General features: G+C 38.4%; 1 protein-coding gene across 1 annotated transcript in view; it reads left to right on the top strand.

The window, feature by feature from the left end:
- ABHD3 (abhydrolase domain containing 3, phospholipase) overlaps positions 1-18205 on the top strand; it is a 334056-nt gene that overhangs the window by 186569 nt on the left and 129282 nt on the right. The window contains exon 5 of the mRNA XM_053714971.1: positions 11528-11640. Within this exon, the coding sequence (XP_053570946.1) occupies positions 11528-11640 (113 nt within the window). The remainder of the gene's footprint in view (positions 1-11527; positions 11641-18205) is intronic.

Here is an 18205-nt window from a genome sequence, read left to right as displayed (position 1 = left end):
GGGGCAGACTTTCACAGTTCTCTCAAGCATGGATACTTGATGTTCCAGACTCTTGGGTTGTGGAAATCGTATCCTAGGGTTACAAGACCTTTTCTCCCAGGGGCAGGTTCCACCTCTCAAGATTATCTGCAGATCAGATAAAGAGAGAGGCATTCTTGAAATGTGTTCAGGACCTTTCCGACCTGGGAGTGATAGTTCCAGTTCCAGTACAGGAACAGGGTCTAGGGTTCTATTCCAATCTGTTTGTGGTTCCCAAGAAAGAGTTAACTTTCCGACCGATTCTAGACTTGTGTGTGAAGTGTGTAAACCAGTTTCTCAAAGTACCGTCCTTCAAGATGGAAACCATACGTTCCATTCTTCTCTTGGTCCAAGAGGGCCAGTTCATGATGACCATAGACCTGAAGGATGTGTACCTTCATGTTCCCATTCACAGGGATCATCACAAATTTTTTAGTTTTGCGTTTCTGGACAAACACTTTCAGTTTGTAGCTCTTCCGTTTGGTCTTGCCACAGCTCCCAGCATTTTCTCAACGGTTCTGGGGGTTCTCTTGGCAGTGATCCGTTTTCGGGGAATTGCAGTGGCACCCTATCTGGACAACAACATTTTGGTTCAGACACCATCTTTTCAACAAGCAAACTCTCATACAGAGATCTTGTTGTCTTTTCTACGTTCCCACTGATGGAAAGTGAATCTGGGAAAGCGTTCCCTTGTTCCAGCTACAAGGGTAGTTTTCTAAGGGACCATAATAGATTCTCTATCGATAAAGATATTTCTGACGGAGGTCAGAAAAGTCAAGATTCTTTCTTCTTGCCTCTCTCTTCAGTCTGCTGTTTGGCCATCAGTGGCTCAATGTATGGAAGTAATTTGTCTGATGGTTGCATCCATGGACATCATTCCATTTGCTCGGTTCCATTTGAGAGATCTATAGTTATGCATGCTCAGACAATGAAATGGGGACTATGTGGCTCTGTCTCAGAGGATAGATCTGGATCAGTCAACAAGAGACTGATCCAGATCTATCCTCTGAGACAGATCCACATAGTCCCCGTTCCATTGTCTGAGCATGCATAACTGCAGATCTCTCGAATGTAATGATGTCCATGGACGCAATCATCAGACCAATTACTTACATACATTGAGCCACTGATGGTGGCTGTCTCAGTAACATCTCTCTCAGGGAACATGCTTTCGGAGACCTTCCTGGGTGATTGTGACCACGGACACCAGCTTACTGGGCTGGGGAACAGTCTGGGACTCGTTAAAGGTTAAGGGACTCTGGACTCAGGAGGAGTCTGCTCTTTCCATAAACATCTTAGAGTTGAGAGCGATTTTCAATGCTCTGATTGCCTGGCCTCAGTTAGCTTTATCCCGATTTATCAGGTTCCAGTCAGACAACATAACCTCAGTGGCTTACATCAACCACCAGGGAGGAACTTGGAGTTCCTTAGCCATGGAGGAGGTGGCTCGGATTATTCAGTGAGCGGAAGTTCACAATTGCTGTCTATCTGCCATCCACATTCCAGGAGTGGACAACTGGGAAGCGGATTTTTTGAGCAGACAGACTTTTCATCCCGGGGAGTGGTAGATCCATCCAGAGGTGTTCTCCAGCTTGACCCTCAAATGGGGAGTGCGGGAGCTGGATCTGATGGCAGCTCGGCAGAATGCCAAGCTCCTGAGGTATGGTTAAGGTCCAGGGATCCACAGGCCGCTCTGATAGATGTGCTGGCGGTCCCTTGGAATTTCAGGATGGCATACCTGTTTCCTCCATTCGCTCTCCTCCCACGAGTCATTGCTCGTATCAAGCAGGAGAGAGTGTCAGTGATTCTCATAGCTCCTGTGTGGCCTCACAGGATCTGGTATGTAGACCTTGTGGAGATCACGTCTCTTCCACCTTGGAGACTACCTCTGAGGAAGGACCTTCTACTTCAGGGTCCCTTCCTTCATCCAAATCTTGTTTCTCTGAAGCTGACTGCTTGGAGATTGAACGCTTAATTCTGGCTAAGTGTGGATTTTCTGAGTCATTCATTGAGACCATGATTCAGGCTCACAAGCCTGTTACTAGGAAGATTTCCCATAAGATATGGCGTAAATATCTCTATTGTTGTGAATCCAAAGGTTACTCCTGGAGTAGGGTCTGGATTCCTAGGATTTTGTCTTTTCTCCAGGAAGGTCTGGAGAAGGGTTTGTCAGCAAATACTCTGAAGGTTCAGATCTCTGCCTTGTCTATTTTGCTACATAAGCGTCTGGCGGATTTGCCAGACGTGCAATCCTTTTGTCAGGCACTGATCAGAATCAGGCCTGTGTTTAAGTCGGTTTCTCCTCCTTGGAGCCTTAACCTTGTCCTTAAAGTTTTGCAGCAGGCTCCGTTTCAGCGAATGCATTCCATAGATATTAAGTTGTTATCTTGGAAGGTTTTGTTTCATATTGCTATTTCTTCTGCTCGGAGAGTCTCGGAACTCTCAGCTTTGCAGTATGATTCTCCTTATCTTATCTTTCATGCTGATAAGGTGGTTCTTCGTACTAAGTTAGGTTTTCTTCCTAAAGTTGTTTTGGATAGAAATATTAATCAGGACATTGTTGTTCCTTCTCTATGTCCTAATCCTTCTTGGATGTTCTGCATGCTCTAAAGTTCTATCTACAGGTGACTAAGAATTTTCTCCAGTCTTCTGACCTGTTTGTTTGTTACTCTGGGAAACGTAAAGGTCAGAAATCTACTGCTACTTCTCTTTTTTTCTGGTTGCAAAGTATAATTCCTTTGTGACTCCTCGACAGCAGCCTCCTGAGAGAATTACAGCTCATTCCACTAGGACTGTCTCTTCTTCTTGGGCTTTCAAAAATGAAGCTTCTGTGGAACAGATTTGCAAGGCTGCAACTTGGTCTTCTCTGCATACTTTTTCCAAATTTAATACTTTTGCTTCGGCTGAGGCTTCTTTTGGGAGAAATATTCTTCAAGCGGTGGTGCTTTCTGTTTAGGTTCCCTGTCTTGTCCCTCCCTAATCATCTGTTTCCTCTGGCTTGGGTATTGATTCCCAACAGTAATTGATGATCCAGTGGACTCACCATATCTTAGGAAAGAAAACAAAATTTATGTTTACCTGATACATTTCTTCTTTTCTGATATGGTGAGTCCACGGCCCCGCCCTTTATTTTAAGACAGTTATTTTTAACTTTAACTTCAGGCACCTCTACACCTTTTGTTATTCTCTTTTCTCTATTTTCCTTCGGTCGAATGTCTGGGGTTTGTGGTAAGGGGAGTGATACTTAACAGCTTAGCTGGAGTGCTCTTTGCCTCCTCCTGCTGGCCAGGAGTGATATTCCAAACAGTAATTAATGATCTTGTAAACTCACCATATCCGTAACGAAAGAAATTTATCAGGTAAGCATACATTTTGTTTTTATTGCATATGTTCTTTTTATTGCTTACATTGCAGTTCTAAACATGCTTCTGTAAACTTTGGCATGCAAAATAGAGCCCAATGCTGTGTCACTACTGATGTCATTTATGAGTCTGTTGCATACCTCCAAACATAAAGATCTGTGTATCATTACAAGATGCCCTTATTAAATAGTCAATTTGCTTTGTTCTTTTGGTATTCTTAGTTGAAATCTAAACCTAGGTAGGCTCATATGCTAAATCCTAATCCCTTGAAGGCCGCCTCTTACCTGAATGTATTTGACAGTTTTTCACAGCTAGAGGGCATTCATTTATGTGTGCCATATAGATAACATTGTGCTCACGGCTATGGAGTTACTTACTTATGAGAGGGCACTGATTGGCTAAAATGCAAGTCTGTCAAAGAATTGAAATAAGGGGGCAGTCTGCAGAGGTTTAGATACAAGGTAATCGCAGAGGTAAAAGTATATTAATAGAACTGTGTGTGAAAGTTGGGGGGGGGCTGCTTTGCCTTAAAATGCCCAGGCCTATTTTTGGTCCCAGTCTGGCCCTGCTCACGCCCGTGGAGTTATTTATGAGAGGGTACTGATTGGCTAAAGTGCAAGTCTGTAAAAAGATCTGAAATAAGGGGGAAGTTTGCAGAGGCTTAGTTACAAGTTAATCACAGAGTTAAAAAGTATATTAATATAACCATGTTATGCAAAAATAGGAAATGGGTAATAAAGGGATTATTTATCTTTTTAAACAATAACAATTCTGCAGTAGACTGTCCCTTTAAGTTTGGATGATGACCATGTGTGGTTATACAAGGGGGGCTTTCTGAGTTGATCATGCCCCCCTAAAGGCACTTAAAGGGTCATAATATTCTAAAATTGACATGCTCTAATTCTAATTTTATGACTATCAACCTTGCTATACTGTATGTATAATCCCTGCAAAGGTGTGGATGTGCCAGACTGCTGCAGGCAAAAGAAATGAGCTTCTTGTAAACCCTTAACAACCAGCACCATACAGGATACAACACTGGTCATTTAGCCCATAAGGACCAGTGCTGTACCCTGTGCAGCATCTGTCCTGGGCTGTTAGCGTGCCTGTCTCTAATTTGTCTGTGTGACCGCACCATTTCTGCATGCCTCAGGACTGAGGCAGTGCAGAAATAGCATAATGGAGGAAACCCCAGGCTAGTGATTGCAGGAACAGGGCGTCCCTGTGATCGCATGCCTGTCAGTGGGGTGCCTCCATTCATGAGATACATGTATCTCAGGCTGCTTCTGGAAGACTGTATGTGAGGCAAGCCAGCAGCAGTACAGTAACTTTAAAACATGACAGTTACTGTAATTGTATACTTAAAATGGAGCCTAGATACTAGCATGCTGCAATGCATGCAGGTATCAGGCTCAGTGGCTAATCACTGGTTGCCTCAGGAAGGAGGCAAACCAAGGATGCACAAAAAAGTGGCCAATGGACATGTGATGTGACAGTTAGTGCACGCGCACACCCTTTTTTAAAAATGTGCACTAGAATCACAGTAGTTTTATTTTATTTTTATGTGGATATATTTTTTTAATACTGGCAATGGGGTGAAGTGTTGTGTTGTTACCAGCTGGGGCAGGAAGTTTGGAGGCGGGAAACTTCAAACATTTTGCCGCTCTCATGCCTCTTCTTCAGTGACGTGTGCCCCGGAGAAGCATTGTACATGTGCAGGATGTGCAGAAGAGGTTCAGTACCAACAAGCACAGTGTGAATATACTTTGCTAACTAACTGGGATCTGGGATCCCATGCACTCTGCTGCATGAACACTGATTTATAATGTGCCTATTATAAAATAATATTTTCTTTATTTTGAAGAGCATGGATGTCCCAGAATGTCTCTGGTGTGTCTCTCTCTTACACCTCAGAGCAACTGTATCATTGGTTAACCTTTCCCCAGAAGTGTGTTAATGTCCCCGAACATATTCCCAGAGGTGTAATACCAGTCTCTCGCTCCATCATTATTAGCTTTCTCAAGGTCAAACCAGTTTTTTATCATCAGAACTTTTTTTAAAGAAGAGTTCTTCCAGGCTAGAGTATTTTAATTGTGATTAAGTTGCATTTCTGTTATATTTATTTTTTTGCAGGTTCACTATGGACACTTAGCAATGTGGACATTTTATAGTCACTATGGGGTAGATTTACCAAAGGTCGAGCGGACATGATTTACTGTAGCGAAAAATGTCCATGCTGTCGGCATTTATCATTGCACAAGCATTTCTAGTGAAATGCTCGTGCAATGCCACCCCTGCTCACTGGCAACCAATCGGCCGCTAGCAGGGGCCGTCAATCATCCTGATCATATCGGATCGGAATGATTTCAGCCCGCCACCAAAAAGGTGGCGGAGAAGTTAAGAAGCAGCGGTCTTATGACCACTGCTTCTTAACTTACGTTTCTGGTGGGGCATCGATGCATCATCCGCTGCTTAATAAATCTACCCCTATGTGTACTAATGCTACTTGGTTCAGTCATATGCAATATCGACTGTATAATTTTATCTTCATTGTATCTGTTCATTGTTTTTTCTTATCCCTCAATAAAAATATTAACAACAAATAAAAAGATATATTCATTGATATAAGCAAAAATTGAATTTGAGGAGGTCCTATAAACTTGCACTTCAAGGATGTATTCATTTTCTTATGCTGTAACTAGAGGCATAGAGGAGATTATTTTTGCTGGGGTCTGTATCTGTAAAAATGTTTTCTATATTATTCAAGCAATAACATAGTATGCTATGGGGAATCCCCTTATCCTGATTGTCTAAAATGAAGAGGATTTTTTAGAGGTGCTGTGGACATAGATTGTTGTTATGAATAGAGGGGAACAGAAGAGCCCCTTGTCTGCACTGCCATTTCCTAGAAAGCTGCTGTATTGTTGGAATATTTGAAGGCTGCTGTTTAGGGCGCAGTGTATGCTGGCTGTGTAGTGCCTATTGTTTAAACTTCTAAAGGAAATCTGTTGGACTGAACCATTATATATAAAGCAGACTGGCTGTTTTTGCCAAGGAAGTCAGGAAATTGTGTTGATTCCACTTCTGATCTGTAGACAAGACTAGAGGAGTATTGTGACTGCTTGTCAGCCCCTGTTCTGCTTAGCTATAGAGAACAGAACTATTCTCTTCACGTTCTGTTCTTTGTGAGTAGACGATAATATAAGTATATTATTAGCATGTTAAAGGATTAGTAGAAAAATACATATTCAAGTATTGAAGAAGTTTTTTTTTTAATTAGAACACTCTTTCTGGTTAAATTGTTTTAATGTATTTGCTGCAAAGATGATGATTTTAGGGAGCCCCTAACCCTAGAGCATCTTGAAAGCTACAGTAGAACCAAGCTCAGTACTTGCGGGATCAAAGCTCAAGAGTCACATCAAGGCCCTCATCCACTTTAAGGTGCGCATTGGCACATTTGTATCTAATTTCTGCTTGACTTTCTTGGATGTGTGGCAGTCAGGTTCAGCACTGCTGTTTTTTTTTTAATTTCCTGAGTGGTGTGTGTGAGAGAGAGATGTGTGTGTGTTAGGTGTTTGTATGTGTGTGTGTGTGGTATGAGAGAGAGAGGGGTGTGTGTCTGTGAGAGAGAGGTGTGTCTAGTGTTTGTGTGTGTGTGAGAGAGAAAGGTGTGTGTCTGTGAGAGAGAGGTGTGTGTCTGTGAGAGAGAGGTGTGTGTCTGTGAGAGAGAGGTGTGTGTGGTGTTTATGTGTGTGTGTGTGGTATGAGAGAGAGGTGTGTGTCTGTGAGACAGAGGTGTGTGTGGTGTTTGTATGTGTGTGTGTGAGAGAGAGAGAAAGGTGTGTGTCTGTGAGAGAGAGGTGTGTGTGGTGTTTGTGTGTGTGTGTGAGAGGTGTGTGTCTGTGAGAGAGAGGTGTGTGTCTGTGAGAGAGAGGTGTATGTGGTGTTTGTGTGTGTGTGGTATGAGAGAGAGAGGTGTGTGTCTGTGAGAGAGAGGTGTGTGTGGTGTTTGTATGTGTGTGTGAGAGAGAGAGGTGTGTCTGTGAGAGCGAGGTGTGTGTGTCCCAGTGATCACGTACAGTGATAAAAGTTTAAAAATTATTTTAATAAATTTGTTTATATATATTTTTTTAAATAAATTTTATTTTAATAAAGTTTATTTCTTTATCATTTTGTTTTAATAAAGTATGTTTTTGTGTTTTTTACGCCTACATTTTATTTTCTGACCTTGGCAATAAAAGGGTTTAACATGTGTCAAAATATCTCTAGATAAATACCCTGGGGTGTCTAAATTCTACAAATATATACTTTTGGGTGGAAGTTTTGAATTGGGTGACCGCTATTTAATTTACAGTACAAACATAGCAAAATTAAGCGTTAAACATATAATTCCATCTTTGTAGTATTTGGTCTATAGTTGCAATAAATTACTTGGAAGCATAGACATATCGGGTATTCCTAAAATTCAGGACAACATAATGAATCTATTAGGCAGTATTTTTATTTAGCTACACTTAAGAAAATTGTTATAAAGAAAAGTGCAAAAAAACATAATTTATGCTTAAGAACAGAAGGATATGCACTCTTTTTTAAAAAAACAAAACAAAAAAAAACCTTTATTTGCAATTGTAGTTTACATACAAGACATTCACATCACATCTCTCTTTTACATAAATCTTGTGAATTCGCCAAAACTGGTCTAGTCCTTTTATAAGTCTCTTTATCACAGTGGCAAATTAAACCGTGAGACATAAACTTCAACTCAAAATCGTCTGTGATATGAATATCAACAGTTTCCTCCAAAATTACAAACACAAAACATTGACAGTTCAACACAAATTATACACTAACACAATCCGTGTTTCTAATACACTTTAAGATGGATTATACAATATACAATATAGCCCAGGGTTAAACCGTGATTCATGTCTCGAGTCTCAGGTGGTCTTTCTACTTTCAAAATAGGAACAGCAACAGTTCCTCGCATAGCTTGATAAAAAAAATGTTTTTACAAGGTGTTAGGTATAAGAGATTACATAAGCCTTGATGAAAAAAAAAATTACAAATCTCCCCCAACATTAAAACCCACCACCCACACAACCAACCCTACTCTAAAACCCACCCAATATCCCCTTAAAAAAACCTGACCCCTTGAAGATCACCTTACCGGGAGACGTCTTCATCCAACCGGGCCGAAGTCCTCAACGAATCCGGCAGAAGTGGTCCTCCAGACGGGCAGAAGTCTTCATCCAAGCCGGGCAGTAGTGGTCCTCCAGACGTGCAGAAGTCTTCATCCAGACGGTATCTTCTATCTTCATCCATCCGGCGCGGAGCGGGTCCATCTTCAAGACATCCAACGCGGAGCATCCTCTTCTTTCCACGGCGACTGAAGAATGAAGGTACCTTTAAGTGACGTCATCTAAGATGGCGTCCCTTCAATTCCGATTGACTGATAGAATTCTATCAGCCAATCGGAATTAAGGTAGAAAAAATCCTATTGGCTGATGCACTTGGCCAATAGGATGGAGCTGGCATTCTATTGGCTGATTGGAACAGCCAATAGAATGCCAGCTCAATCCTATTGGCTGATTGGATCAGCCAATAGGATTGAACTTCAATCCTATTGGCTGATTGCATCATCCAATAGGATTTTTCCTACCTTAATTCCGATTGGCTGATAGAATTCTATCAGCCAATCGGAATTGAAGGGACGCCATCTTTGATGACATAAATTAAAGGAACATTCATTCTTCCCGTCGCCGTGGAAAGAAGAGGATGCTCCGCGTCGGATGTCTTGAAGATGGACCCGCTCCGCGCTGGATGGATGAAGATAGAAGATGCCGTCTGGATGAATACTTCTGCCTGTCTGGAGGACCACTTCTGCCCGTCTGGAGGACCACTTCTGCCTGATTCGTTGAGGACTTCGGCCCAGTTGGATGAAGACTTCTCCTGGTAAGGTGATCTTCAGGGGGTTAGTTTTAGTTTTTTTTAAGGGGGTATTGGGTAGGTTTTAGAGTAGGGTTGGTTGTGTGGGTTTTAATGTTGGGGGGGATTTGTAATTTTTTTTACAGGTAAAAGAGCTGATTACTTTGGGGCAATGCCCTGCAAAATGTAATTTAGTGTAGGGTAGGGCTTTTTTTATTTTGGGGGGCTTTTTTATTTTGTTAGGGGATTAGATTAGGTGTAATTAGTTTAAAAATCTTGTAATTTGTTTATTATTTTCTGTAATTTAGTGTTGTTTTTTTTTTGTACATTAGCTAATTTTATTTAATTGTATTAAATTTAGGGAATTAATTTAAGTGTAGTGTAGTCTAGTGTTAGGTGTTAGTGTAACTTAGGTTAGGTTTTATTTTACAGGTACTTTTGTATTTATTTTAGCTAGGTAGTTATTAAATAGTTAATAACTATTTAATAACTATTGTGTCTAGTTAAAATAAATACAAACTTGCCTGTAAAATAAAAATAAACCCTAAGCTAGATACAATGTAAATATTAGTTATATTGTAGCTATCTTAGGGTTTATTTTACAGGTAAGTATTTAGTTTTAAATAGGAATAATTTAGTTGATTATAGTAATTTTATTTAGATTTATTTAAATTATATTTAAGTTAGGGGGTGTTAGGTTTAGGGTTAGACTTAAGTTTAGGGGTTAATAACTTTAATATAGTGGCGGCGACGTTGGGGGCGGCAGATTAGGGGTTAATAAATGTAGGTAGGTGGCGGCGATGTTAGGGCTGGCAGATTAGGGGTTAATAATATTTAACTAATGTTTGCAAGGCGGGAGTGCAGCGGTTTAGGGGTTAATATGTTTATTATAGTGGCGGCGACATTGGGGGCAGCAGATTAAGGGTTAATAAATGTAGGTAGGTGGCGGCGACATTGGGGGCGGCAGATTAGGGGTTAATAAATCTAATGTAGGTGTCGGCAATGTTGGGGACAGCAGATTAGGGGTTCATAAGTATAATGTAGGTGGTGGCGGTGTCTGGAGCAGCAGATTAGGGGTTAATAATATAATGTAAATTGCGGCGATGTCGGGGACGGCAGATTAGGGGTTAATAAGTGTAAGATTAGGGGTGTTTAGACTCGGGGTTCATGTTAGGGTGTTAGGTGTAGACATAACTTTTATTTCCCCATAGGAATTAATGGGGCTGCGTTAGGGAGTTTTACGCTGCTTTTTTGCAGGTGTTAGACTTTTTTTCAGCTGGCTCTCCCCGTTGATTCCTATGGGGAAATCATGCACGAGCACGTTACACCAGTTCACCGCTAACGTAAGCAGCGCTGGTATTGAAGTGCGGTAAGGAGCAAAATTTTGTTCAATGCTCACTTCTTGTCTGGTTTGTAAAAACTCGTAATACCAGCGCTGTCTGTAAGTGAGCGGTGAGCATAAACTGTTCGTTAGCACCGCATAGCCTCTAACGCAAAACTCCTAATCTAGGTGATACTTAGGTAGGCTCATTAGAAGCTTTGCACTACTGGAAGCTAGCTGCTAATTGATGGCTGCACATATATGCTCCATCTCATTGGTTCAGCTTGCTTCTAGTAGTGCATTGCTACTCCTTCAACAAAGGATACCAAGAGAATGAAGCAAATTTGACAATAGAAGTGAATTTGAAAATCTTTTAAAATTGTATGGTCTATCTAAATCATGAAATAAATATTTTGGGTTCCATGTCCCTTAAAAAAGTGACAGAAATGTAAAAAAATAAAATGATGTGTTAGAGCATTTAATTATTGCACTATTTCTTGCATATACTGTATCTATGTATTTAACTCCTGCTAAGGTAGTGTATGTGGTAAAAACAGGGTTTTAGCAAGACAAACTATATTCATTTTATTTTTATTTATTCTTTTTTTTAAGCATAAGTTTACTTTTCCCTTGCGCTTGTACCGTCTATTATGTAGTACTATGGGAAACACAAAAAATAACAATTGTCTAAGTAGCACCATTATTTATATTGTTTTGCTAATTAAGCATGTTACAATGTACATCATAGGAAATAGAAAGGTCTGTGCAGCATTTTTTTTCTAGGCATATTAAATTTGATGCGTAATATTAACCATTTGACATTTAAAGGATCTGTGTAACCTACTGAGGCATTCAGTCATGGATTTCAGAGAGCTTATCGTGTTATGTCTTCTTCCTGTAGACACCAAGGACGTACTGTGCATCTAACACAGAGGATTTGGAGACGGTCATTCAGCACGTGCACGCTATGCACCCAGGTGCTCCTTTGCTGGCTGCAGGTGTTTCAATGGGAGGGTAAGAGACTGCGCTATATTACTGCAGATATGAACTAAATAGCATTTCCTGTGAATTGGTGATATAGCAAATATAAATATTAGTGTTTAATCTGCACAAAGTGAAGCTATAGTTATAAAAGAGTAGGAATTAGGAAAAAATAGATATGAACACGATTATAAGAATTGTTTAAAGTAGTATTATTATTATCATCATTTATTTGTTTAATGCCTCAAAATGATGTAGTTTATGTAGTGCTGGGAATCACAGACTTCCTCCATGATGGATTAAATGACTACTGTAGACGATTTAGCTACATTTGCTACCTGTGGATCATTTGTAATTTACCGCTCTTTTTTAATAATGGGACAGTAAACTAAAAATTAAACTTTCGTTATTCAGATATAAAATGCAATTGTAAACAATTTTCTAATGATCAGATTTGCTTTGTTTTCTTTGCATCTTAAAGAGGTAGGCTGATAGGAACTTAGGAGCATGCAAGTGTCTTTAGCAGTATATGAAAGCAGTTTTTGCGTCTATATATAACATTGCTATAAATGTTGAAAACACAGCTGCCAGATGGCTTGGGATGCGCACACGCTCCTTAGCTTACCTAAGATTACTCTTTAACAGAGGATGCCAACAGTGTTAATTTCGTCGACTAAAACTAGACTAAAATGACTATAAAACTAAAGAAATTCTGATGACTAAAATACGACTAAAACTAAAATGACATTTTAGTCAAAAAACTTTGACTAAAACTAAATCAAAATTTGCTGACAAAAACATTTTATGCAAGTTGTTATAATCAATCCATATCCAATTACTGCTCTTTTGTAAAATTTACGAAACTTAATTTTATTAAATTTTAAGATAAATAAAGAGATGTTATATACCACAACAGTTAAATCTGTTAAATCTGTATTGCATGTTCAAACCTTAATACCAAAAATAAAAACAGGTTAATAAACCTTTACTCCAGGAGTATATAATTAGTTTTGAAGTTTTTTGAGCATTGCTAATATCGTTGCCGAACCTTTTTCGAATCTGTGAACAATCAATTGATTCTTCCTATAGATATAAGCATAACCCACAAATATGGGTTTAAGTTATGCTGTGCCTGTGCTAGCTGCAGAAACTTATTGTTGTGTTGAGTTACTTGATTCTTGTCTTAATTATTAACAGAGAACTGTTAAAGTTTTTATACTGGGTAATATGTGCAATACAGCCAATACAGTTTACAGTTTTTTTTTTATATATTTTATAGTTGCACTTCTGTTTGTTTATGAAACTTGGTTTTATTTAATTTATGTTTAATAAAGATGTTACATATCAAAATGGTTAAATCTGTCTGTATTGCATGTTTAAACCTTAATACCATAAATATTAACAGGTGTTATGTTTACTCCTGGAGTATATAATCAGTTTGCAAATGATAGAGAAATGCTTAAATAATGCATTACACTTTAACTAAACCTCTTAGCTTTTAGTTGACTAAAATCTACTGGAGATTCAATCGACTAAAACTAAATTAATTCAGATGACTAAAATACGACTAAAACTAAAATGGCATTTTAGTCAAAAGACTAAAACTAAGACTAAATTGAAATTTGCTGTCAAAATTAACTCTGGATGCCAAAAGAACTAAACAAAATTGATAATAGATGTAAATTGGAAAGTTGTTTAAAACTTCATGATGTGTCAAGTCCTTTAAAGTTTAATTTTGTCTTACTGTCCCTTTAATAATGAGCAAACACAGGGCTAGATTACGAGTTTTGAGGTACGGCTTTTAATGCTGAAAAATTGGCCATTACGCTGGAATGGCTAGGAACGCATATTACGAGTCGCGGCAGTATAGCTATACTGCAAGCATTTTAGCCTGTAACGTAACATCCATTCCAGGTAAAAGAGCTGTTTAACTTTTAAGGGCTATTGATAGTTTATTGTAGGTTAGGGGGTGTTTTTATTTTTGGAGGGGCATTTTATTTTTATAGGACTATTAGAGTAGGTGTAATTGCTTTTATTTTTGATAATTTTGTTTATTATTTTTTGTAATTTTAGTGTTTACTATTTTTTGTAATCTTAGATTTTTGTAGTTTTTTTGTAGGATTATTTTTTATAAAAATTTGTAATTTAGGTTTTCAATTTTTTCGTAGGATTATTTTTTTTAAAAATTTATAATTTAGGTTTTTTAATTGGTATTTTTTTTATTTTATTAGATCAATAATGTTAGGTTAATTTATAGTTTAATGTTAGGTTTATTTTTATTTCACATGTAAGTTTTTATTTATTTAAATATAGTTATATTGTAATTTTAATTTAAAGTTAGGGTGTGTTAGGTTTAGGGGTTAATATTTTAATTTAGTGTTTTGCGATGTGGGGGGCCGGCGGTTTAAGGGTTAATAGGTTTAGTTTAGTAGTTACTATGTGGGGGTTGGCGATTTAGGGTTTTAATAGGTTTATTTGTTTTGAACAGCCAATAGAATTTCAGAAGCTCTCATCCTATTGGCTGAAGAATCAAATCAGCCAATAGGAATACAAGGTACGCCATTTTAAATAGATTATTTTGCATTCAACTTCAGTGTACGGCGGTGACCGTATGAAGAGGATGCTCTGCGCAGGATGTCATCGCCGGTCCAGGATAGCTCCGCTCTGTGCTGTTTGGATGAAGATAGAAGACGCCCCCATGATGGATGAAGATGTCGCCGCCTGGATGAAGACTTCTCGCCGCCTGGATGGAGATGGATTTCCGGACTTCAGGAACCATGAGTAGATATTCTGGGGTTAGTGTTAGGTATTTTTTTTATTTTTTGGGATGAGTTTTTTTTTTCAGATTAGGGCTTTGGGCAAAGTGTAAAAGAGCTGAATGCCATTTTAAGGGCAATGCCCATACAAATGCCCCAATGGGTAGCTTAGGTTTTAAAAGGTTTTTTTTGGGGGGGGGGGTTGGTTGGGTGTTGGGTTTTACTGTTGGGGTTTTTTTTTTTTTGACAGGTAAAAAAGCTGTTTACCTTAAGGGCTATTGGTAGTTTATTGTAGGTTAGGGGGTGTTTTTATTTTGGGTGGGCTTTTTATTTTTATAGGGCTATTAGATTAGGTGTTATTGTTTTTATTTTTAATAATTTTGTTTATTATTTTTTGTAATCTTAGTTTTTTATTTTTCGTAATTTAGTGTTTATTATTGTTTGTAATTTTAGATTTTTTTTGTAGTGTTAGGTTTTTTTAACTTTGTAATTTAGATTTTTAATTGGTAGTGTTTTCAATTTTATTAGAATGGTTATGTTAGGTTAATTTATAATTTAAACTTAGTTTTTTTTATTTCACAGGTAAGTTTTTATTTATTTTAAGATAGTTATATTGTAATTTTAATTTAACGTTAGGGGGGTGTTAGGTTTAGGGGTTAATAGATTAATTTAGTGTTTTGCGATGGGGGGCGGCGTATAAGGGGTCAATAGGTTTATTTTGGTGTCAGCAATCTTGGGGAGCTGCGGAATAGGGGTTAATAATGATATTTAGTGTTGGCGATGTTGGGGAGCGGCGGATTAGGGGTTAATAACTTTTATTAGTGTCGGCGATGTCGGGGAGTTGCGGAATAGGGGTTACTAACTTTTATTAGTGTCGGGGAGCGGTGAAATAGGGGTTAATAACTTTTATTAGTGTTGGTAATGTCGGGGATCGGCGGATTAGGGGTTAATAACTTTTACTAGTGTCGTTGATGTCGGGGAGCGGCGGAATAGGGGTTAATAATTATATTTAGTGTCTGCAATTTAGGGGTTAATCACTTTATTTAGGTGTTAGCGATGTCAGGGGCGGCGGATTAGGGGTGTTTAAACTTGGGGTTTATGTTAGGGTGTAAGGTTTAAACTTAACTTTCTTTTCCCCATAGACATCAATGGGGTTGCGTTACAGTGATCGCCATTCCTCACTTCATTTGTTAGTTTTTTTTCTAAAACTTTCTCCCCATTGATTTCTATGGGGGAAAGCGTGCACAAGCACGTAAACTCAGCCCTTGGCTTTTGTGTGGTATGGAGCTTAATTCACCATAACACACAGCACAAGGAGGCTTTTCAGTAACTCGTAATGACAGCGATATGGAGAGTGCAATAACACAAATTTTTTGAAGTTAGTTTCACACCCTGTTTAGCGCAAAACTCGTAATCTAGGTGACAGAGAGTAAACCCCTAACTATATATTCCAATAGGTCAATATCTATTTGTCATTCCTACAATAACTTTGCACACCTGGTTGAATTTTACTTTATTGATAAAAGTCAATATTATTTGATCCACCAGGAATTTTTAAAAGGACAATATATGTGAATTTGTGAGCATTTAATTGTTTATTGTAAGAATTTAACTACATTCTGGTTGTATACCTTGCAAGCAGAGCTCCCTTATAACATAATCAGTGAGGGGCACATCTCCTTCAGTTACTATTGTGGTCACTTCGGCCAATGCTGTGTATTTGTCATCTGAAGAGAGACTGTTGCACATGCGTCTATGCACACATCCACCCGGCACATAGATGTAAACAGTGCATCGTGCTGCATATGTCCTTGTGATTCATTATTTATGCTGGTGACGTTGGGTGTTTTTTTGGCCAGGAGCAAGAACACTTAAACCGTGAATCACAATGACATACACATCGGCATCCACTGGTTACATCAGTGCGGCGTGCACCAGGTATAAGGGTGGATGTGCGCATGCTCAACAGTCTGTCTACAGAAGCCTTTTAGACAGCATCTGGCTGGGATGGAGCGTAAGGCAATTGAATGGCACACGTGCCAATCTTCTAATTGGTTGTATTGCACACTGCTAAAAAACAAAAACAAAATGCTGCAGCCTTTGTGGCAGCCAGGAGATACTTCTTCTCAGGAGATACTTGAGAAGGTATTTTCTTTATATCAAAAGGAAGCTTTGCTTGTAAGTTATAAAGCCAAGATACAGTTAAAGACATATAATACACAAATGCTTGAACATTTCACATTTATGGCCAGATTAAAAGATCTTATCTCTGGTTAATTGTCTGAGCACTAATTGCTACTGTAAATTTGTCGTTTGCGGGCGTGTGATAAATTAGTGCTCCACTTGTAATCTATAGCCCTTACTGTCTCTCTAACTGTATACAAATTGTAATCAAATGATAATAATGATACTAAGATAATATTAATTTGCAGGGGGTTAAATACATAGTTATACCCCAACAATAGAGCAATAATAAAATGCTCAACCACATTAGAGCATTTTCTTTTTGTCCCTTTAACATACGTTTTAGCTGTGCAGGTTGTTAATTAATTTTTTTGATACATAGAATAATTGTATAGAAAAGCACATCTAGTATTCTAGCATGCTTTTCCCCAGATGTCGTCTGTATACATTGTTACCAATGCACCAGAGAACTCTGGGTAAGATATGCACAATAGATACACAATATCTCATGATTTTTGCTTCCAGTACTGAGTTAAATCACAGCGATATCCCCTTATGGGGTAGGTGCAGCAAAATCAAAACCAATTCTGGACAGCTTTTTCAAGCTCTTTAGCTCTCATCAGCTGAAGAAACGGTTGATTTGCTGCTTATTCTCCACTATAACTTAAATGAATATTGCTTTTGCCCTAGAAATAAGCTGCACTAGCAGCAAGTCAAACCTATTGTCTGCTGATATTGTGTATCTAATTTGCATATCTTACCCTGAGTTCTCAGGTGCATTAGTAACGATGTATACAGAGTACATCTGGGAAAAAGCAAGCAGGGATAGTTGCCTAGATGTGTATTTCTGTGGCTCATACTTTTATGAAATAGAGAATTTTAATATCACACTTTTATCTCCACTATAACTTAAATGAATATTGTTTTTGAGATACTAAACACCCTAAAATAATTAAGCACACTTATTCCAATGGGGTAAAATATAAATAAAAGGCATTGTATTATCACAAAAATGATTTGGGAATTTTGGGTGACATTAAGAGGTCAATTTATTAATGTGCGAGCGGACATGATACGATGTAGCGTATCATGTCCGCTGCACATCGATAAATGCCGACAGCATACGCTGTCAGCATTTATCATTGCACCAGCGGTTCTTGTGAACTGCTGGTGCAATACCGTCCCCTGCAGATTTGTGGCCAATCGTTGTTAATTAACCTGATCGTTATGGGTTATGGGGTTATGGGGGCTCACCTGAAACATGGGGCATCAAGCTCCGTACGGAGCTTGATAAATTGACCCCTATATGTTTGAACTGTTTTACCTGTGTGGCAATTTTAAAGGGACAATAAAGTGCAAAAAGTAAAATGCTCTGATTTTATTATTATACTATAGCTTGCATATAATCCTGTAGTTAACCCCCTGCAAAGAGGTTAAACACATAGTTAAAGTCAGCTCCAGGGCTACTGGAACCTAGCTGAAAACATGTGAAAGGCCAATGGCAAGAGGCATCTGTGTTTATCCACCAATCAGCAGCTAGCTGTCAGTAGTGGATTATAGCTCTAGGTATGCTTTTAACAAAGAATACCACGATTATTAAAAATTATTATAGATACTGTAAAAAATTATAAATTATCCATAAAATATATATATATATA

This window comes from Bombina bombina, chromosome 5 (genome assembly GCF_027579735.1).
Source record: "Bombina bombina isolate aBomBom1 chromosome 5, aBomBom1.pri, whole genome shotgun sequence".
Lineage (NCBI taxonomy): Eukaryota > Metazoa > Chordata > Amphibia > Anura > Bombinatoridae > Bombina > Bombina bombina.
The sequence above is the reverse complement of the archived record's forward strand: the minus strand, read 5'-3'. Positions and strand labels throughout refer to the sequence as shown.